Raw genomic sequence first — 23,778 nt, 5'->3', positions numbered from 1 at the left:
TCCTTACTCTCGGGGCTCTGGTAGCTGCCGCTTGCAGACCTCTCCACTGCAGACAGGAGTCCAGCAATCATAAAATATTTATTTTTACCTTGGTAAATATCCATTTAAAATGGGGCAAACTCAGATACAGTCAGACTGTGGCCTGGAAAGGCAAGAATCTTATTATGTAAAGTTGGATCACTATAGTAGTAGAGGACTGGAAGCAGGCCTATCCTGGATCTGGAACTGTTTGACAACTCTGCCATCTCTATTCCATATATGTTTAAATTTAAAAACTTCTTGTGCGAGTGCACTGGGGCCCAAAATGCTACCAGGTAAAGAAATCTATAGCCATATTTGATAATTTAATTTAAATATGGATGACTAGACAATCCCAGAGCCATGTAATGTCGTTAATTGACTCTGAAGTCAGCATACAGTAAAGCCTTAGAGTTACGAACACCTCAGGAATGGAGGTTGTTTGTAACTCTGAACAAAATGTTATGGTTGTTCTTTCAAAAGTTTACAATTGAACATTGATGTAATACAGCTTTGAAACTTTACGCAGAAGAAAAATGCTGCTTTTAACCATCTCAATTTAAATGAAACAAGCACAGAAACAGTTTCCTTACCTTGTAAGTTTTTTTTAAAACTTTCCGTTCATTTTTAGTAACCTACATTTAACACAGTACTGTGCTGTATTTGCCTTTTTTTTTCCTGCTGCTGCCCGATTGCATTCTTACGGTTCCAAATAAGTTGTGTGGTTAATCAGTCAGTTCATGACTCTGGTATTCGTAACTCTGAGGTTCTACAGTACTTGATTCACTGGCTGGTGTCTGCTCGGGGAAGCTGTGAGAAACCAGGTGGTATGAGCAGTTTTCCTGAAGAAGAGTCCAGCAGTTCAAGGCAAACAAAACCTCCACTCCATTGGGAGTAAGTGGGCAGGAGCCAACAGGGGAGAGTGTTTGCACCCAGAGAAGCACTAAGGCTTCTACAAGCTAGAACTCTAAAGTCCTCTAGTCTGAGAGAACCCCAGCGTCCCTGGAAATAGTCCCTCCCCTGGTGCTGCTGCCTTTCTGCTACCGGGGCAGACTCAAGCCCAGTGTATATGGGTTACTCGATAGATGGTGTAGAACAGTGGTTCTCAAAGCTGGTCTGCCGCTTGTTCAGGGAAAGCCCCTGGCGGGCCGGGCTGATTTGTTTACCTGCCACATCTGCTGGTTTGGCCGATTGTGGATTCCACTGGCCGCAGTTCGCCGCTTCAGGCCAATGGGTGCTGCAGGAAGCAGTGCGGGCTGAGGGATGTGCTGGCCGCCCTTCCTGCAGCACCCATTGGCCTGGAGCGGCAAACCGTGGCCAGTGGGAGCTGCGATCGGCCGAACCTGTGGACGCGGCAGGTAAACAAACCGTCCTGTCCCTCCAGGGGGCTTACCCTGAACAAGCGGCAGACCGGCTTTGAGAACCACTGGTGTAGAAGATAATTTTGAAAAACACTTTTTGTAGGAAGTTGCCCCAGGAATCTCCACATCCACTTGTCCCATCCAGTGGGTTTGATGTCATGTGCCTATATTTAAATAAGGAAATACACCATTTCTAACAGCTCTGCCAGACTAAATACCTTTTCATTTGTACCTTATTTTCAGACATTGATTTAACAACTGGGCTCAAACTGCTAAACAATCTGATTCAAAGGCTTAGTTAGGAAAGAAAAAGGGACTAGATTCTTCAGTCTCTTTCTGAAAGTAGAGATTCTTTTTCGAAGGTGAACTGCAAAGGTCTTGCGAGAAGTTTAAAAATGTATTTTAATATTCCTGAAGAATTAGAAGGAAGCTTAGCACTGTAAGTGAGCAATGTAATCACCATATTTTAACAAGTTTACTTCCCTTAGATACTCCTGGCCTGCAGCTTTTTCTGGCTTGTGACATCACAAGTGCCACAACAAAAATAGGAGTTTTTCAAACTCTTGTTTGTGGATGTCACTCATGAGAAACTAAAAAACTGCAGCGCCGATTCAACAGGCAGCATAGAAAAACTGTCATGAAAATTCATGAGCCCAAGCAAGAAATATACTCACCCACCCTCACTATAGTGATTTAAAAACTAATTATACTATAGACAGCCGTCAAAATAAATTATTCAGCCAGGGTGAGTGGGAGAGCAGAAGTTTGTGAGACTTCCTCAAGGAGGTTGTAATTGTCCTGAACATTCTTAAAATACAGCACTAATTATATTTGAATGTCTGTGTACTGTTTTCCTCTTTTAGAATCCTATAAGCAAGTTATCAGAACTTTAAAAAGAAAGGAAACTTCTGCAGTTCTTTAACATTCTGATTTCTGTGCGTTTGAAAACAGTGTATCTTATTACATATAACAAATCTGCATTAAAAGAATATTATTAAGGTTGCAAAGTGATGCATTCAAAAGCTAGAAATGCCAGATTTGATGTTGCCCATACAACATTAGTTCAGTCCTCATGCATCCACATTATAATGCATGTATGCCCAAGATGGCTGAATTTAGGGTTGCATGGACAACAGTGAATTTGGCATTTCTTAACTTTCAAATACTTCACTTTGCAACCTAAATAATAATATTTCAAAATAGGGTTTGCTTCCTGCAATTTCTAAGTGTGTTTTGTTTTGTTAGAAAGAAAGATAAAAATGAAATCTATTATGTGCAACTATAACAACCCCCCTTCCTCTCAGTTCATCAGCATCTGGAACCTTCAGCACTGTAGTACGGACTGCTACTACTTGGGTTACAGGACTGACTATGTTAGCTGCCTGCAGGAAAAGTCTGTTTTCCTGAATGGAGGATGGGGTCACTGGTACCATGTGTTGGGTTCAGGCCATAGTTGTTTGCGTCTGACCCAGTCCAGCTCTCTTTTTCTTCTGCAACAAGGCAGGCTCCTCTCCTCTCCTCTCCTCGCAGTACTTCTACCTAGAGTGACCTTCAATTCTGAGCCTTTTCTGCTGGGAGAGGGAGAGGAAGCACAAACAATGTCTCCAGCTGGAGATCTGGTTTCCCCTGGGCTCTGCTAGCCCTTCTCTCTTTTCTTTTCAATTCCTTCCTGTGTGTTTTAACTACCTTCTCATCTGATAAGATAATTAGCCCCTCAGCTCATCAGCCTATAGTTTGATTAAGTAATAATCAAATTATTAATAATAATCAAAGGTAATTAAGTTTTCTGCCCCTCAATCTGAGCCTCTCTGTGGGAACTAGTTAGTGCCTAAGTGACCAGAGTGCTGGGTCAGCTGCTGGCTCTCGGCACTTTGTCACACTTCCCTATCCCTCAAGGTGGGGGCCTCCTGCCTCATGTGATACCCCTCGCCCCCCAAGGAGGGAATAGGCCACTGGCACTATATGGTCTTGGAGCTTTACAGTGGGAGTCCAACCTAGACCTCCCTGCCTCCACTCACCAGGCATTGAGGAAGCAGCAGACCCATATGATACCTCTCTTAGAATGGGATGGGATGCTTGGGCTACATGCCAGTTGTGAGGGAACCTGGCCTGGCTTTTTCCTCTGTTTCCACTATTACATCTGCTCTGGCAACTCCCAGACATTCCCAGCACGGCCATAACCCAGGCTGGGCGAGCAGGGTAGTCGCTCAGGCCTCAAAGCCACGGGAGTGGGAAAATGGGGTGGAGAAATGAAGGAAAAAAACAGTAGGGGACTAGGGTGACCAGACATCCCAATATTATCGGGACCATCCCAATATTAGGGGCTTATTAGAGACACTATTAATATTAGAGACACTGAAATTATTGTTTATTACCACAATTCGTAACCCAATAGCCCACTCCCTTTTGTCCTATGACTGAAGAGATGTTAATAGGCCTCTCTATCTTGAATGGTCCTTTACAATATGTGTTATCTATTTATATTAAACAATCTGTGCCATCTTGAATTTAGCTGTGACTCTTGGAGTACCTTTCCCTGATTTGAGGAAGACCTCTGGGTAGCCTGAAAGCTTGTCTCTCTCACCAACAGAAGTTGGTCCAATAAAATATATTACCTCATCCACCTTGTCTCTCAGAATAGCTCAGATAGTTGGGAGCACACAGAGGCAATCATTCATAGTCTATTGTCTAGACTGCTTTTCTCAAGTAGGAAAGAAGGCTTTGAGAACATAACATATGGGCAGTGATGAGCAGCCAAAATCTTAACAACCGGTTCCCTCCTCACTCCACAAGGGGACCGGGACCCCTGGGACCCCTGCCCCATCCATCCCCCTCCCCTGTCCCCTGACTGCGCCCAGAACTGGCCAGAAGGGTCTTGTGGGCCACCGTAGTGGGTGCTCACCCCGTCCCTAGGAGTCAGAGGGACCTGCCAGGGGGTGAGGTGAAGAGTCCCGGAGGTGCTTACCTGAGGCAGCTCCCAGGAAACATCTGGCTCCTGGGGCGGGATAGTGTAGCTGGGGGACAGCGGGGGGAGTGGCTGCTCCCCGCACTGATCACATCAAAAGTGGTGCCTTAGGCACTGACTCCGTGGGTGCTCCAGGGCTGGAGCACCCAAGGAGAAAATTTGGTGGGTGCAGAGCCCCCACCGGCAGCTCTCCGCCCTGCACCTGGCCCCAGCTCACCTCCGCTCCACCTCCACCTCCTCCCCTGAATGCACCGCCCCACTCTGCTTCTCCGCCCCCACCGCCCCCCGGTTTCCCGCGAATCAGCTGTTTGCGCAGGAAGCCTGGGAGGGCTGAGAAGCAGGCGGCAGCTTTGCACTCAGGCCGAGGGTGGCGGAGGTGAGCTGGGGTGGGGAGCGGTTCCCCTGCCACCCGCCCGGGTTACCTGCTGTGCTGCAGGCGGCCCTCCTCACGCCCTGCTCCCTCCCCAGCTACCTCTGCTCCACCTCCGCCTCCCTGGGCCTGAGCGCGAAGCCGCCGCTTGCTTCTCATCCCTCCCAGGCTTCCCGTACAAACAGCTGATTTGCGGGAAACCAGGGGGTGGTGGAGAAGCAGAACGGGGCGGAGGATGCCCTTGGCTTGAAGTCTTGTTTCTCAAAGAATTTATTCTTGTATTTGGCATGCTTTGATTTGATAAGATTACTTGTGGCAAACTAGCTAAACCAGCAGTTAAAATTCAATAATTTAACACCAATACAGGATAGGTGAGAGACAGCTGCACAGGGGCCAGGTAGAAAGGGAAGTTGGCATGTAATATCAGCAGATCTAGTGTCCTCAGGGGAAAGTTTTGGACTATGGTGAGGATTGGGCCAGACAGTCACCTCATCTCCCACACTTACAGAGCTGTTTGCCCTGGTTGTACAGAATTAGCAAGAGGCTTCCCAATGTCACGTAGCTTTTCCTGGGCAGTGTGCTCCCTGCTTCTCCTTCCAGTATTCTTGGGCTTCCAAAAGCTATAGCTATCCTTAGTCTCTGTAGGTCATATTTTTCAAGGTGTTTTGGTGACTAAAGAAAAAGATAGGTGTCTGATGGGATTTTTGAAAGTGCATAGGCGCCTAAATACCTTTAAAAATCCAGTCATGTGTCTCAGCTTCCCGGTCTGCAAAATGGGGACCATGATATAGGGCTATTATTAGGATTAATTAGTTAATGTTCGTATAGAGCTTTGCAAGTGTAAAATGCTATGTAAGTGTATTACTATTCTAGAAAATATAGAACCAGGTGCGGCCCTAGATTAGCTGCCAGCAACTGGCGCCCTAGATGAACCATGCAATCGGCACCCCCAAGCCCCAAGGGCAGATCTAGGCTGAGATTTTTGGTAAACTGGGAAACATTTTGCCCCTTTTTTCCTTTTAATTTTTTTTAAGCTTTTTTTTTTAAACAGAGGCTTAATTATTCAATTTGTCCGTCCATCTGTCGAACCAATGTTGCTGAGATCAGATAAAATAGGCACACAAAATTTTCAGAATAGATTTGTACACAACAGCTAGATAATATTTCAGTCCGATTTCAAATAAAAATGCATTAAAATGTTAATTATAATTTTATTATTACAAATCCAACATCATCCATTACGCTCTCCTGCTTTAACTGCCATTACCACCACATCCAGTATAGAAAGAAATAAGAAATCTCTTCAATGAACTTTATCCTGTATTTACAAAACACTCTGAATATAAAACACTCTGTGCTGTTAAAACATGACTTTTGTTGGTTTAAGTTTTGAAAATTCAGTCACTAGTTCTTTTAGATCCAGTTTTCTAGCTATTTCATGCTCTATTGACATTGTGGCAAGTCCAACAAGTCTCTCTTGCACCATTGTAGAACGCAGATATGTTTTTATCAATTTTAACTTTGGGAAGCTACGTTCCCCACTAGCTATGGAAACTGGCAAAGTTAAAAGAATATGTAGAGCTATAAAAACGTTTGGAAAACTGTCTGTGAGTTTATTTTCACAAACAAACTTTAGGACTTCTTCAGGAGTGGAATGTTTCTTAAGTCGTCTTGAAAAAGCCTGAAGCTCATTACACAAATCTGTAGCATCAATGTCTTTTGAATTTTCATGAGTCAATGCTGACTCCAGTTTTATACAAAATTCTCTTATTTGTTTTGCTGTTTTCTCTTCCAAGCTGTGGATATCATATAGAAGGCCAAATACTGACTCTAGCTGCTGCATCTGTTGAAATCTTTCATCAACCAAGTGAATAGCAATATCAAGGACTGCGAAGTAGAAATTCACTTTGAACCTTTGTTTTGGGTTCTGAATGGGAGTGTCTTGTCCTGCATACAAAAACTGCTGTTTCTTTTGCTGAATGCAAACTGGCTCTGGTTCAAATTCTGTCGGAAAGTCTATTTCTTCAACAAGCTCGAGAAAATCTACCAGTGTTCTGTTGAACCCTTCATCACTTCTGAATTCCTCCAGAATATTTTTAGTTTGCTGCAGTTTTTGAATACCAGAATGTATGTTCGAGTTCTTTTCCTGAAGCAGCTTACTAATGAGGTTAATCTCGAAAAGGATATTATACCACAAAATGAGTGAAGTCACAAATTTGAACTTGGAAAGGCCATTTGCAAGAGCTTTTGCATCTGAATGTGTCATATTGCCAGATGATCAGGTAAAGGTAGTATCATCAGAAATTTCAATTAGGTCATCATAAATGTTTCCAAGTTCATAGCGAAGAGGCTTCAAAGCATCAATGTGACTCTCTGACTAAGTGGTTTCACAGTTGGAGAATTCACATGGTGAGTCAGAATCTCTCAACGGCGTGTTGAGCCTGAGAAAAACACATGAACACATTGCACCAAGTCAAAGAAACTGCTTGCTGCCTGTCATAAATATAAAGGGAAGGGTAACCACCTTTCTGTATAAGGTGCTATAATATCCCTCCTGGCCAGAGGCAAAATCCTTTCACCTGTAAAGGATTAAGAAACTAAGGTAACCTCGCTGGCACCTGACCCAAAATGACCAATGAGGGGACAAGGTACTTTCAAATCTGGAGGGCGGGGGGAAGTTTTTTGTCTGTCTGTGTGATATCTTTGCTGGGAACAGATCAAGGATGCTTGCAAGCCCTTCAACTCCTGTAAAGTTAGTAAGTAATCTAGCTAGAAAATGTGTTAGGTTTTTCTTTGCTTTGGCTCGTAAATTCGCTGTGCTGGAGAGAATGTGTATTCCTCTTTTTGTGTCTTTTTCTAATTTAAGGTTTTGCCTAGAGGGATTCTCTATGTTTTGAATCTGATTACCCTGTAAAGTATTTACCATCCTGATTTTACAGAGGTGACCGTTTTACCTTTTCTTTAACTAAAATTCTTCTTTTAAGAACCTGATTGATTTTTCATTGTTCTTAAGATCCAAGGGTTTGGGTCTGTGTTCACCTGTACCAATTGGTGGGGATATTATTATCAAGCCTTCCCCAGGAAAGGGGGTATAGGATTTGGGGGAATATTTTGGGAGAATAGGACTCCAAGTGGTCCTTTCCCTGTTCTTTGTCTAAAACACTTGGTGGTGGCTGCGTCTTACCTAATCCAAGGGCAAAGACTTTGTGCCTTGGGGAAGTTTTAACCTAAGCTGGTAGAAATTAGCTTAGGGGGTCTTTCATGCAGGTCCCCACATCTGTACCCTAGAGTTCAGAGTGGGGAAGGAAACTTGACGCCTCCAAACAGCATCTAGCAGCATCATTGACAACCAAATTCAGAGAATGGTGCACTGCAAGGAACGAAAAATGCCCTAGGATTGATTTCCATCATTCTACTTTGCACACCATTGTCTTTACCCTTCATATTACTCCCATTATCATAGCATTGGCCACGTAAGTTTTCAAGAGATAATGACATTGTTTCAAGCTCTTTTAGAATAGTTTCAGTCATATATGCTCCAGTCGTCTCCTTCAGTGCACTTCAACATTATCTTCATCTGCAGACTTTTCCATGTCCACAAAACGAATGATCATCATTTGTGTAAAATGACTCACATCTGGTGTACTGTCCAGTATTATTGAAAACTATTTTGCAGAATGGGCAGCTTCTAAAATTTTCTTTTTAATGGCATTTGCTAGGATTTGAATCAGTTCATTCTGCATATATTTTCCTAAGTAATGAACCTGTGTTTCATGATCAGTTATTTTATGTAGATGCTCCTTCATGACTGGATCAAAGCAAGTTAGGTATTCAACAAACTGTAAAAAGTTTCCATTACCTGGAGTGTATAATTTTTCATTTCTGCCGTGGCCGTGGAGTGCTAAATTTTGCCCACCAAGAACTCTCACTAACGCAATCAGATGCTCTAATATTTGTTGCCAATATTCTTCTTTTTCCTTGATCACACGTAAATTTTCATCATCAATAGTTTTTCCTTTTTTCAATCATAATTCAAGTTCTTTCCAATTCTGAAAACATTCCAACTGTTCTGTACTTCTTTCATGTGAAGAGAGAATTGAAGATATGTTTTTGAACCAGTCCTTTGAACCATTTTCAGTAAGTGATGTACCAATTGCTTGATTTCTAAACAACTTGCAGGAAAAGCAAAATACAGAGTCCTTCAACACTGAATATTGTAACAAGTTTCGATGAATTTCTTCCCCATTAATGAGTTTCCTCTTGTAATGCTGAGCAGAGAATTTTCTTTTATTTCTATCCTTAGGGAAGGGAAATTCATGAACTTGTTCGGGAATGTTCCATGAGAATTTGCCTCACACTGTAATCACATCTGGGCTATGAAGCTGGGTCCCCATACTGTAACTCGTTTGTAACTTCCTCATCCTTTCTTTCTTCTACTTCATTTACTTCAATTTCTTCATGTGCCTCTGAAGGTGAATAATTTTTCTCCACTTCCATATCAGTCTGAGCTGCCTTCATGTACAATTAAGTTTCCCTCATCTTGAGTTTCCAAACTGCTTTTTAGTGGATGTGAGCTATCCTCATCTCGAAGTAATATACCTTCACCTTGATGTTCCAAACTGCTTCCATGCGGATGTGAGCTAACCTCCTCTCCAAGTAAAATTCCTTCATCTGGATGCTGTGAACTGCTTCCATCTTTATTTGGATTAAAGAGAAGATCTTTCAGGAAGGATCCCTGCTGTTTTGCTTGGTCCTTTTCCTTCTCAGCCTTTTGTTTATGATACTCAGCTCCTGCAGGTTTTCTTTTTCCTCTTTCTGCCATGGGACCTTTGAATATTGTTATGTACTGTGCTCCCGACTGCAAGCAATATAGCGTTAAGGATGACTGACACACCCACCATACTGCTGCCATCCCAACATATCTTATCACAGCTTAAAGGTTCAGTGATTAGTAACATACACTCACTTACCTATTACAACAGTTAGTTACAGCATTTACACGGAAACAAAATGAACTTTTTCAATGTTATAACCAAACACCGGTTGTTTGGAAAGTAATCCCCTTCGGGGTTACCCGCTTGGAGTGTGATGTCATTACTTTCGTAGTCTACTAAGCGTTAACGCTGTTACTTTTCTTTTATGGACCTTATTTATTACATGTGAACCAGTTATAACAAAGAAACGTTCATAATTTTACAGCCCTGTCATAAATATAAAGGGAAGGGTAAACCCCTTTGAAATCCCTCCTGGCCAGGGGAAAGTTCCTCTCACCTGTAAAGGGTTAAGAAGCTAAAGGTAACCTCGCTGGCACCTGACCAAAATGACCAATGAGGAGACAAGATACTTTCAAAAGCTGGGAGGAGGGAGAGAAACAAAGGGTCTGTGTGTCTGTCTATATGCTGGTTTCTGCCGGGGATAGACCAGGAATGGAGTCTTAGAACTTTTAGTAAGTAATCTAGCTAGGTATGTGTTAGATTATGATTTCTTTAAATGGCTGAGAAAAGAATTGTGCTGAATAGAATAACTATTTCTGTCTGTGTATCTTTTTTGTAACTTAAGGTTTTGCCTAGAAGGGTTCTCTATGTTTTTGAATCTAATTACCCTGTAAGATATCTACCATCCTGATTTTACAGGGGGGATTTCTTTATTTCTGTTTACTTCTATTTCTATTAAAAGTCTTCTTGTAAGAAAACTGAATGCTTTTTCATTGTTCTCAGATCCAAGGGTTTGGGTCTGTGGTCACCTATGCAAATTGGTGAGGCTTTTTATCCAACATTTCCCAGGAAAGGGGGGGTGCAAGTGTTGGGAGGATTGTTCATTGTTCTTAAGATCCAAGGGTCTGGGTCTGTAGTCACCTAGGCAAATTGGTGAGGCTTTTTACCAAACCTTGTCCAGGAAGTGGGGTGCAAGGTTTTGGGAAGTATTTTGGGGGGAAAGATGTGTCCAAACAGCTCTTCCCCAGTAACCAGTATTAGTTTGGTGGTGGTAGCGGCCAATCCAAGGGCAACGGGTGGAATATTTTGTACCTTGGGGAAGTTTTGACCTAAGCTGGTAAAGATAAGCTTAGGAGGTTTTTCATGCAGGTCCCCACATCTGTACCCTAGAGTTCAGAGTGGGGGAGGAACCTTGACAGCCCGATAATAACGCTAAGGTTTAATAACACTTAAAGATACTCACACTTTGGACTTATAATGGTGAAAGACATTATTCTTTATTATTTGGCACCAAGAAACACATTTTTCCACAGTATTCTGCTGATTCTTAACCATCTAACTGTGACTTGTGTTAAAATGACCGTTTAGCATGTATCAACTCATGATATCTCTGCTCTACCTGAATTTCCGGCTATGCAACCTTGATATATATTTGAGTTAGGTGTCACTAGCATTGCAGCTCTTGCCGCTGGTGGATGTGTTTCATTGTGGCTGAGTTATTGCTTATCAAAATTGCAAAGTGGGTCATCTTGACCCTACGTTGCAAATTGAAAAAAATATTTGCTACATTATTATTTATTTTTGCAGTAAATAAAAGATTTGACATATTAATAAATTCTTAGAAATGTAGAGAAATGAATTATAATTCATATTCCCTCTGTATGCGCACGGGAATTGAAATAATGACATCTTCATTCTTTTATTTGTATTTTTTTCATCCTTTTCATTTTTTTAATTTGAATTTTTTCCTGGAATTTGGCTCTCCATTTAACTTGGCACCCTAGGTGACCGCATAATTCGCCTATGTCAGCAGGTCACCCCTGTATAGAACACAATAATCCACAGCCTTTATAGAATAAATTCATAACAAAGCTTGCTAAATTAGATGGCGCTGCTATTTTTATGAATTGGACAATACACCAAATCCCACTTTGAAGTCAGTGGAGTACTTTCTTGCTCTCTTATTTTGGAGGTCAGGAACATGGAAATTTATATTGAGTTTTTGGTTTGAAACAAAAAGAATGAAATCCTCTCTCACTTCTAATCTCAAATGCACAATGTTGTCTCTTGTGTTTTGAAACCTGTTACATTCATATGAAATCTTTTCACTAGTCATTATGTATATGGCTCTCTAGAGATTTGCCAACATATACGTCTAACAGAGATGGGTCTAACAGAGATGGGTATTTAACTTCCTAAAATAGAATGAACATCTCCTGTATTTAGAAAATCTTTATGGTGTGTGTTCTATTACCTAGTGTTCAAGACAATTTGATTGATTTACAAGTGTACTAGTTACGTCATTGCAGATTTCTTCACATAAATCAATAATCTTTAAAAGTATAATTGAACGACAGCGCTTGGCTATGTATGAAAATGGTAAAACAAGGAAGGAGCCATAGAAGCTAGGTTACAGTCAAGGGACTGCACTGTACTTTTAACTTCAGAGCTGGAATCAGAACTGACCTGTTAGTGGTTGAGGTTGTATGCTGCAATTCATAAAATCAATGCTTTATGATGCTGCACAATCATGGAAAAGTAATGCTTCTCAGTTGGTGAAGTGTTTTAGATTGGGGAGGGGTTTTAAAATAGGAGAAATAAATTCCTTTCAAAATTTACAATACATTCAAGGCATGAATGCCACCATTATGAATAATATGCAGCTATGGAAATACAGAAATGGATCTGGATCTGGAGTCTCTATGCAAATTAGAAAGTCTTGTTTAATGTCTGTTAGCTTCAATTCCAGTTATTGTCAGCAAATATCAAATCTGTCGGTAAATAAGTTATTATTAAATAAATAATTATCTCCATCAGAGCTTTGCAAATGGATTGAGATCCTCTCTAATATTGATATTTTTAAAAATTTGCTTAAATAATTACAGAGAAAATCTTTGGCAAATGTTGGCAATAGTTGTTCTTGTTAACCTCTGAGGATAGGACAAGAAGCAATGGGCTTCAATTGCAGCAAGAGAGGTTTAGGTTGGACATTAGGAAAAACTACCTAACTGTCAGGGTAGTTAAATACTGGAACAAATTGCCAGGGAGGTTGTAGAATTTCCATCACTGAAGGTTTTTAAGAACAGGTTAGACAAACACCTGTCAGAAATGGAGTAGTTATTATGTAGTCCTGCCTTGAGTGCAGGGGACTGGACTTGATGACCTCTCAAGGTCCCTTCCAGTCCTACACTTCCATGATTCTAGTCCAGTGTGAGTCTGAGGGCCATTAAACACAGTACATTTTCCTACTGTATCACAATTACAGCAACATCTGTTCTAAATAATGTGGTGCTAATTCATTGTGAAAATGCATAAAGCTTTCACTAGTTGTTAGAATACTTAATTACTTATCTATAGTGAGGTGGTCTCATGAGCGAACATTGTACTGAGTTACAAAACACACAGGAATACAGGTCCCAGAACTATCTCTATACTGCCTGAAAAATGCACCCGATAATGCTTTACTGATCAAGGTACTTTGTCTGTATGTGGCACATTTAAAGGTGAGAATAGGTTTTGAAGGTGCTACTGGTATTAGTTCATGCAGAAGCAATAAAAAATATTGGGAGAAAAACTGTAAAAAAGGTTATATGACTTGTCCTTTTAATTTCTTAAGCAAGCCATAAGTGTATTGGTGTTGATAATACTGTATATACTGCCCATGGGAGCTGCAGGAAGTGGCGCGGGCCAGGCCACCACTTCCCGCAGCTCCCATTGGCCGGGAATGGCAAACCATGGCCACTGCGAGCTGCAAGCAGCCATACCTGCAGATGCTCAGGTAAACAAAGCGTCTCGCGGCCCGCCAGGGGCTTACCCTGAATGAACCACAAACCAAGTTTAGGAACCCCTGGTATAGATTGTGTATGTAAATTTAATCCTTGTGCATCATGTAGCTAATGGAGTCACTGTTCGCTGTTTTCTTCTTGAATTGAATTCATACACAGGTTTTTTTAAACTGGGGATGCTGTTAAAGGATTCTGCTAGCCCCAAGGTGCATAGGAACATAAGAACAAAGGAATTGCAATTACCAGATGATATCTGTGGTGCAACTAGTCCAACAACCTGTCTCTAACAATGGCTAGCTTCAGATGATTCAGAGGAAGGTGCCAGTAATTTCATGTCAGGCAGATGTGAGATAATTTCTCCCCCACCACATTAGTTCTTCAAATCCCTAATTGTTAGAGATTGGCTTAAACCACGAAGCATGAGGTTTCATATATCTTCCAAAATATATTAGTATTAACTATTGTAAACCTGGATGCATGTTCATGAGCAGTAGAAATGTTGCATAATGTAGGAGATATGGAAATGGACTTGAGGCATTATTAAAGATTTATAAGCATGGATTATCTACCTACCAACCTATAGGTATATATAGAACTTCTTTGTTACAAGCATGATGTGACATAATACAGAATGTGTTTGCCATGATGGATAGCCAATTACTCAATTTTTGGTTCCTTCAAGCCTCCAAACCCTCCTATTTTATGGCATGCAATGTTGTGAAATTGGTTTGGCCTATCTCTAAAAAAATCAATTACTATTTCATAAAAAATGAAATTTTAACTTCACAGACTGTTTTGCACTGACTTTGAAAAGGGACAGTGAAACTAACCCTGTGTCATACAGTTTCAATAGTTTCTTATGGTGCAAAAGATGTTCTTAAGAATTTAACTATTGTCCTACTGATTTTATTTGCAGACAACTACTACGGCACTCCAAAGCCTCCAGCAGAACCAGCTCCATTATTGTTAAATGTGACAGACCAGATCCTTCCAGGTGCCACACCTAGTGCTGAAGGCAAACGTAAGAGGAATAAATCAGTGAGCAATATGGAGAAGACAGGTATTGAACCACCAGAAGAGGAAGAGGAAGAAAGACCTGTGGTCAATGGAAATGGCATGGTAGTAACACCAGGTTAGTCCGTTTATCCACTTCTGAATTTTATTTCAGTTATTTCACAGTTATTTCCTTCTGCAGTTATGAGGATGCTCACTTTGGGGAGGGAGTGTTTATCTTGTGCTGAAGAGCACAAGACTGATAGCCAGGATTCCTGAGAAACTGGCTTCCAGTATAACCTAGAACAAATCACATGGAGTGTGTACCTCAGTTTTCCTTTCTGTAAAACAGGGGTTCCCAAACTTGGTTCAGGGCAGCTTGTCCAGGGTAAGCCCCTGACGGGCCGTGAGATGCTTTGTTTACTTGAGCGTCTGCAGGTACGGCTGCTTGTAGCTCCCAGTGGTCACCATTCGCCATTCCCAGCCAATGGGAACTGCAGGAAGCAGTGGCCCCGCCCATGCCGCTTCCCACAGCTCCCATTGGCTCGGCATGGCGAACCATGGCCACTGGGAGCTGCGAGCAGCCGTACCTGCGGATGCTCAGGCAAATAAAGCGTCTCGCGGCCCATCAGGGGCTTTCTCTGAAGAAGCCGTGAACCAAGTTTGGGAACCCCTGCTGTAAAATGATTAGCATTTTGTAAAATGCTTTGAACTTTTCAAATGAGACATTGTGTAACAGCAAAGTCTGATTAGTGCATTAATTCAACAGAATCTTTATGAACCTGAGACCGTATCAGTGTGGCTGACTTGGTAGTACTGTCACTTGAGAGTCAGACAGACATGGGGAAAAGTCTTGAAGCCTCCAGAAAAAGCAAATGGGAAGGACCAAGGTCTGTCAATGTTCCAACACCTGCAATTGGATGACGGTCATACAAACCATAGGCAGGTAGTACTAAAAGGTACCTACCCTTACATCCTATGGATTTCACTGATCCAGATGACAGTGAACCCAAATATGTGCTGGTATCCTGCATAGGAAAATTCAATCAGGTCAAGTCAGATCAGTGCATGATCAATTCCCCTTCTGAGTTTGAGCAAGTATCACCATTTTTTATCCTGAAACACCATTTGAGACATAACTGATTATTTTTTTCTTCAAGAAAGAAACTGAAGAGCTCAGAAGTTTGTATTTTATAAAGAATCTGAAAACCACCGAGTTAGCAATAATAAGTGCTGGGTTAAATATGTGTATTTTTCTCGTTTGGCCTGTATAGGTCTAGAAGCAATGTGAAAAACCTGGATAATAAAGCCCTTTAATCCTAGTGAAATTAGAAGTACAGAAGAAAATGATTGAAGTAGAAGTATCTTTAGTGACAATCCATGTCAATAGAATGATAAGATTACAAGATTTCTGAATGTACAGGTTCTTATGAAACAATAAGTGCATTATCTAATCTCTAAGTGCTGTAAAATTGACTTTCACATTTCATTATATGTATGCTTTTTTTCTCATACTTGGTTGGAAAGCACATCAAATTGAATAACTTTCCCTGTTATGGATAGGTCTGGTTGCATGCTTTTTTGGTATGTATGTTCTGCATTTAAGGGCAATTCCTGAGCTTAGGTAGCTGAGCTGGGCACTGAAGAAACATAGGGAAATGAGTAGAAAATCCTCTCCCTCCAGTCTCCAAAACAGCTGTGGAACCATTCTTTGACCATAACGGCAGTGTTGAGGCTGCAGCATGCCCCGGAACCCTTACTCAGCCCTTCCACAGGGGAGGATTCATACATCAGTGCATCCTACACCATGCTTTCATGCAGCCCTGCCCCATTCCCTGCATACAGGAACCCTCAACAGAGCTAAATTCTACACCATATAAGTAGAATGCACCCCCTCAAATCCTTATGAACAAGAATAGCATTGGATCTGCTGCCAGGGAACTAAAGAGGCTGGGCAAGGACAGGATTTGGTCCCCACTGGATAGTCTTCCTAATATCCTTCCATGTTGTTCTATGAAATATATGCCCACATGCAAGTTTCAAGGAAGCAATTTCAGGGCAATATATTTCAGTTCATAATCCAAATCTGATCAAGAATAAATACAAAATCTGCTTTTCCCTTTGCATTGTCAATATATAACATGTCCCATGCAAATTCTACATCAGTGGTGGTTAGGCCATATTCAAGAAATATCCACTGGTAGGTGCTATGTTAAAAGAATGAAGTATTTGAGCACTGTATGTAAAAGGACCCCCTGCAAAGTAATTCCTTTAGGTGTGGGTCTCTGAACAAGCAGTGTTCAGAGTAGCAGCCGCGTTAGTCGCAAAAGAAAAGGAGTACTTGTGGCACCATTTTGTTGTTCAGCTATACTGACTGAAGACTTGGGGGATTGTACCAATGCAGCTCTATGTATGCACACAGTGTTGCCTTATTTTGGCAATGTAGGTCTCAGGAACTCTGTAAAGGAGACAATATATCTGTGTGCTAAAAAAGGGTATTAGCTGCCCCTAAAATGCATTTGTACTTTGTCTTCAAACAGGCAGGAAAAACAAAATACGTTAATGAGTGGGTCACTCCAGATGGAAGGAACCAACGCCTTGGCACTTGTCATTGCACTTTTGGAAAGTGCAGGCCATTCTTCATAAGAGTTTCTCTTTCCTTTAAAGGCAACATTCCATTAAATACTCAGCTTTAAGGATCTGCAAAAGATCTGTACAGTCCTTTAGGATGTTTATACACGCTGCACAGCCTAAAGCCTTACAAATTAGTAGTGTTGTCAGAGTCTGAGCAGGGCAAAGGACTATAGTGTGAAACTAAGGGCTGATGTAACAGCTAGCACCAGCAGACTGGAGGAGTTAAAGATCTGAAGTGAATCCAAGGGAACTTAAATAACCTGTCTTTATCAGACTGGTAAATGACAATGATATTTGTGGAGAGCTTTATGACTGTAATCTGATTTCTTTTTTAATTTATGTTATACCATTTCTTTGTTCTTCTTTCGTGAGGGACTCTTGTGCATTTGTAATGTCTTCCCTTGAACTTGTCAGCCTCTATGAATATGGATCTAGTCACTATAGTATCTCCAGGTATCTTGCCCCATGCCAGCCAGGGAGCTCGCCCTCAGACAGCCAGGCACCTGCCAGGCTAGTGACCCTTAGGCATGGCTCATCATTATCTTATTTTTACTTTGTACTTTCCCTGTCTGTTTGTCGTAGCCCCCTTTTTTGTCTCTCGTTCTATACTTAGATTGCAAATTCTTCAGGGCAAAGTCTTTTTGTTATTTGTGTGTATAATTTCTAGCATAATGTGTCTCTGGCCCCTTACTGAGGCACCTAGACACCACTGTAATATAAGTAATAGGCTATAACAATAAGAGTGGCATTTCTGAGCAGGTGGCCCACGTCCTCCTGGCATCTTAAAAACCATCTACCAGAAGTACCTACAACTGAAGTGGAAACATTTTGAAATCAAGGCGAAGCTGACGGCTTTGTTTACCCCCACAAAAGCTGCTAGACTACCTTCTTGCTTTGTCTCTGTCCAGTTTGAAGTCTAATTCCAGCCAGATACACGTGGCAGCTATTTCAGCCTGCATGAACTAGTCAAAGGTTGACCACTGTCTCTACAGCCGCTTGTTATCAGGTTCATATGAAGTTTAACATTTTTGAAACCTCCCATTAAAAAAGCACTCTGTGTGTCATGGATTATAAAAGTGGTCCCGACAAAGCTGATGAAAGCTCCTTCTGAACCACTCCAAAGCTATGGCTAGTGTCTTCTGTGCGCAGAGTGGGTGAGGGATTCTCACCCAACCCCAAGCATACATAGGGTTGGAGATGCTGCTCTCCTGTCACCACCAGGCACCATTGTGTAAAAGGCCACCCCTGTAGGAAGAGAGCTGGGAACAGTGCAGCAGCAATACAGGATGGCCTTCACAAAGTCAGTGACCTAGTGATGTCATCTGCCCTTTCATTCTCTGTTGAGAATTGATACCCATTGGGAGGATATAGGGTGGGGGTATGTCAATGGTAAATGGGGGGGACTCAATGGCTTTGAGGAATAAGACCAGGCCATTATAAAATGGAAACAAACATTGAGAGGGCAAGGACCTAGAGAGGCTACCTGGAGCAGGACTGGAACCTGGGTCGGCTGGAGGGGCCTGTGTGAATCAAGGCACAGTCCCATGAAGGAGGGCTGTGGAATCCCTTTGCCAAAGTAGAGTTTTGTTTTCATCCCTGTAACAGGGTGGTCTGTCCTCTTTAAGGAGTAATGGGAACTCAGTCAGGCCCCATTGTGTTCAGCACTATGCAAACATAATAAATGACAGTCTCTGCCCCCAAAGAACTTACAGTGTAAAAGACAAGATGTAAGACGTGGATGAGACAAACAAGTGGGACATGGTAGGATGAGGCAACAAATAAATATAACAAGAGATGTGTAGTTCTTAGCTATTCAGTAATAGTGATCACAGCTCTCCACCTGCCTTATACTTTACACTAGATGCTCTAGAGAGGCCAGGGGCTGCAGGGGGACTGGCAGAGCTCCATGGCTCTGAGGGAACTGGGTTGGAAGCAGAAACCTGAAGCCATGGAACAAGGGTGAATTGGAAGCCCCAAGAGAGAAGGGTGAGAACAAAAACTTTGTGTCTGATGCATTAGAAGACGGGAAGTCAATGCAGTGACTTAACAAAGGGGTGATGTCATCAGAATGATGAGTCAAGATGATTTGAGAGAGTGAGGTTGCAGGCATCAAGAACATAGAGGAGGAGATGACAGTAATCAAGGTGCAAAATGTTCAGGCCTTGTTACAGTGTTTTGGCAGCATAGGCAGAGGATGATCTTTGAGACATGGTACAGGAAGAAGTGGCAAGATTAGACTTGAGCTGGATTTGTGTACTCAAGGAGAGTTATTAGGCCTTCACCTTCCTGGGGTGATATCCTATGATTCTTTCCCTCTCAGACTGGGATACTAGGCTACATCCCCCTGTATGCCAACTGTCAAGGTTCCTCCCCCACTCTGAACTCTAGGGTACAGATGTGGGGACCTGCATGAAAAACCGCCTAAGCTTATCTTTACCAGCTTAGGTCAAAACTTCCCCAAAGTACAAAATATTACACCGGTTATCCTTGGACTGGCCGCTACCACCACCAAACTAATACTGGTTACTGGGGAAGAGCTGTTTGGACGCATCCTTCCCCCCAAAATACTTCCCAAAACCTTGCACCCCACTTCCTGGACAAGGTTTGGTAAAAAGCCTCACCAATTTGCCTAGGTGACTACAGACCCAGACCCTTGGATCTTAAGAACAATGAACAATCCTCCCAACACTTGCACCCCCCCTTTCTTGGGAAATGTTGGATAAAAAGCCTCACCAATTTGCATAGGTGACCACAGACCCAAACCCTTGGATCTGAGAACAATGAAAAAAAGCATTCAGTGTTTTACAAGAAGACTTTTAATAAAAAATAGAAGTAAACAGAAATAAAGAAATCCCCCCTGTAAAATCAGGATGGTAGATATCTTACAGGGTAATTAGATTCAAAAACATAGAGAACCCTTCTAGGCAAAACCTTAAGTTACAAAAAAGATACACAGACAGAAATAGTTATTCTATTCAGCACAATTCTTTTCTCAGCCATTTAAAGAAATCATAATCTAACACATACCTAGCTAGATTACTTACTAAAAGTTCTAAGACTCCATTCCTGTTCTGTCCCTGGCCAAGACGACTACAGACAGACACAGACCCTTTGTTTCTCTCCCTCCTCCCAGCTTTTGAAAGTATCTTGTCTCCTCATTGGTCATTTTGGTCAGGTGCCAGCGAGGTTACCTTTAGCTTCTTAACCCTTTACAGGTGAGAGGAGCTTTCCCCTGGCCAGGAGGGATTTCAAAGGGGTTTACCCTTCCCTTTATATTTATGACACGCCCCCCAAATCTCAGCTAGGGTGAAACACTGGCTGGGATTTCTTCCTGGAGCTCTAGGAAAACAGAGTTAATAAGACACATGCATCTCTAAATATACTACCAAGTACATAAAGACTAACAATATTTTCCACATCTCAAGGACGATTTTAACCAGTTGATTCTGGGAAACTTTCACGGGAGAGTGCATCAGCCACTTTGTTAGAAGCTCCTGAGATGTGTTGGATGTCGAAATCAAAATCTTGGAGAGCTAAACTCCCCCGAAGAAGTTTTTTGTTAGTTTCTTTGACGGTGTGAAGCCACTTTAGTGCAGCATGGTCGGTTTGCAGGTGGAAACGTCGTCCCCAAACATATGGGCGTAGCTTTTCCAGAGCGTAGACAATGGCATAACATTCTTTTTCAGTGACTGACCAGTTGCTTTCCCTCTCAGACAGTTTTTTGCTGAGAAACACTACAGGGTGGAATTCTTGATCAGGTCCTTTCTGCATTAAAACTGCTCCCACACCACGCTCGGATGCATCTGTGGTTACTAGGAACGGTTTGTCAAAGTCTGGGGCCCTTAGTACAGGGTCAGACATGAGTGTCGCTTTAAGCTTGTTAAAGGCCTTCTGACACTTTCCGGTCCACTGAACAGCATTTGGCTGTTTCTTTTTGGTTAGGTCTGTCAGTGGGGCAGCGATTTGGCTGTAGTGCGGTACAAATCGTCTGTAATAACCGGCCAAGCCTAAGAAGGATTGAACCTGTTTCTTTGACTTTGGGACAGGCCACTTTTGGATAGCATCCACTTTGGCCTGTAGGGGGCTGATAGTTCCTTGACCCACCTGGTGTCCAAGGTAAGTCACTCTGTTTAGGCCTATTTGACACTTCTTAGCCTTAACAGTTAGTCCTGCCTCCCTTATGCGCTCAAGGACTTTTTGTAGATGTTCCAGGTGGTCTGCCCAGGAATCCGAAAATATGGCCACATCGTCAAGGTAGGCGACTGCATATTCTCCTAATCCCGCTAGGAGACCATCTACAAGTCTTTGGAAAGTGGCGGGTGCATTTCGCAGCCCGAAAGGGAGTACATTAAATTCATACAGCCCGAGATGTGTGATGAAGGCTGACCTTTCCTTGGCAGATTCATCTAGCGGTACCTGCCAGTACCCCTTGGTTAAGTCCAAGGTAGAGATGAACTGGGCCCGTCCCAGTTTCTCTAATAGTTCATCTGTGCGTGGCATGGGATAGTTGTCTGGGCAAGTTACAGCATTTAGCTTACGGTAGTCCACGCAAAAATGTATTTCCCCATCTGGTTTGGGAACTAGAACCACTGGAGATGCCCATGCACTTTCAGAGGGGCGGATTACACCCATCTGTAACATATCCTGGATCTCCCGTTCTATAGCAGTTTTAGCTTGAGGAGACACCCGGTAAGGTTGGACCCTAATTGGGTGAGCATTACCTGTGTCAATGGAGTGGTATGCCCGTTCAGTCAGTCCTGGGGTGGCTGAGAACGTTGGCGCGTAGCTAGTGCACAGCTCCTGGATCTGCTGTCGCTGCATACGCCCAAGGGTCATGGAGAGGTTCACCTCTTCCACACCACCAGCACATTTCCCTTCATAGTAAACACCTTCAGGCCACTCAGCGTCGTCTCCTCCCTGGGCTGTAAACTGACAAACCTTTAATTCTCTGGAATAAAAGGGCTTTAGAGAATTAATATGGTACACCTTAGGCTTTCGGTTGGAGGTGGGGAATGCTATGAGATAATTAACAGCTCCCAGGCGCTCCTGGACCACGAATGGCCCTTCCCACGATGCTTCCATTTTATGGGCCTGGAGCGCCTTTAAGACCATGACCTGGTCTCCTACTTTGAAGGAACGCTCTCTGGCATGTTTATCATACCAGGCTTTTTGCTCTTTTTGAGCATCCTGTAAGTTTTCTCTAGCAAGGGCTAAAGAGGTTCGGAGGGTGTTTTGTAGGTTGGTTACAAAGTCCAGAATGTTAGTTCCTGGAGAAGGTGTAAATCCCTCCCATTGCTGCTTCACCAACTGCAATGGCCCCTTAACCTCACGGCCATATACAAGTTCAAATGGGGAAAACCCTAAACTGGGATGTGGTACAGCTCTGTAGGCAAAGAGCAACTGCTGCAATACTAGGTCCCAATCATTGGAGTGCTCATTTACGAATTTACGTATCATGGCCCCCAAAGTTCCATTAAACTTCTCCACCATGCCATTTGTTTGATGATGGTAAGGAGTGGCAACCAAGTGATTTACCCCATGAGCTTCCCAAAGGTTTTTCATAGTTCCTGCCAGGAAATTAGTCCCTGCATCTGTGAGGATGTCGGAGGGCCAACCTACCCTGGCAAAAATGTCTGCTAGTGCCTGGCACACACTTTTAGCCCTGGTGTTGCTTAGAGCTACTGCTTCCGGCCATCGGGTGGCAAAATCCATGAAAGTCAGTATGTACTGCTTTCCTCTGGGTGTCTTTTTCGGAAAAGGACCCAGAATATCCACAGCTACTCGCTGAAATGGAACTTCAATGATGGGGAGTGGCTGGAGAGGAGCTTTGACCTGGTCTTGGGGTTTTCCCACTCTTTGGCACACCTCACAAGACTGGACATAGGTAGAAACATCCTTGCCCATTCCCTCCCAGTGGAATGACCCCCCCAAACGGTCTTTGGTCCTGTTCACCCCAGCATGGCCACTAGGGTGATCATGCGCTAAGCTCAAGAGCTTGGCCCGGTATTTAGTTGGAACTACCAACTGTCTCTGAGGATGCCAGTCTTCCTGGTGTCCCCCAGAAAGAGTTTCCTTGTATAAAAGTCCTCTTTCTACAACAAACCTGGATCGATTAGAAGAGCTGAGAGGCGGTGGGTTGCTCCGTGCCGCCGTCCACGCTCTCTGGAGGCTTTCATCTGCTTCCTGTTCGGTCTGGAACTGTTCCCTTGATGCTGGAGACATCAGTTCCTCATTGGATTGGGGACATAGGCTTGGTCCCTCTGGAAGCGATATAGGGGATGGAGCTGTTTCTGTTGACTGTGAACCGCTCTCCGCTGGTGCACTATGTTGGGATTCAGGCTCCGGCTGAGCCTCTTGTGTAGGGTTATCGGCTGCTGCCAGTTCAGGTTCGGTGGGGCCCTCTGGTGTTGAGGTTGCAAGTACTGGATTCAGTGCTGGCACGGGGTCTGGTGTTGGTTGTTTGGCTGGTTCCGGTTCTGGGACTGGTTCCGTCTGGGTCTCTGGGACTGGATCCACTACTGCTGTTGCAGACATTGGCCTGGGGTCCGGGTCCATCACCTCTGACCGGGTCCTGATAGAAGTTTCCGGAACAGAGCTAGGCCTCACGGCTTGTTTAGCCTGGCTGTGGGTGACCGTTCCCACCGTCTTGGCCTGCTTCACGTGATTGGCCAAGTCTTCCCCCAACAGCATGGGGATGGGATAATCATCATAGACTGCA

The 23,778-nt window shown here is 43.0% G+C and overlaps 1 protein-coding gene across 20 annotated transcripts in view; it reads left to right on the top strand.

Annotated features, from left to right (window-relative positions):
• The window catches only part of MAGI2 (membrane associated guanylate kinase, WW and PDZ domain containing 2), a 1,187,450-nt gene that overhangs the window by 740,338 nt on the left and 423,334 nt on the right, over window positions 1-23,778 (top strand). For all 20 annotated transcript variants that reach the window (XM_073328600.1, XM_073328602.1, XM_073328598.1 and 17 more), the window contains one exon: window positions 14,350-14,565. In XM_073328600.1, the coding sequence (XP_073184701.1) occupies window positions 14,350-14,565 (216 nt within the window). The remainder of the gene's footprint in view (window positions 1-14,349; window positions 14,566-23,778) is intronic.

This window comes from Lepidochelys kempii, chromosome 1, assembly GCF_965140265.1.
Source record: "Lepidochelys kempii isolate rLepKem1 chromosome 1, rLepKem1.hap2, whole genome shotgun sequence".
Lineage (NCBI taxonomy): Eukaryota > Metazoa > Chordata > Testudines > Cheloniidae > Lepidochelys > Lepidochelys kempii.
Note: the sequence above shows the minus strand (reverse complement) of the source record. Positions and strands in the feature narration are given on the sequence as shown.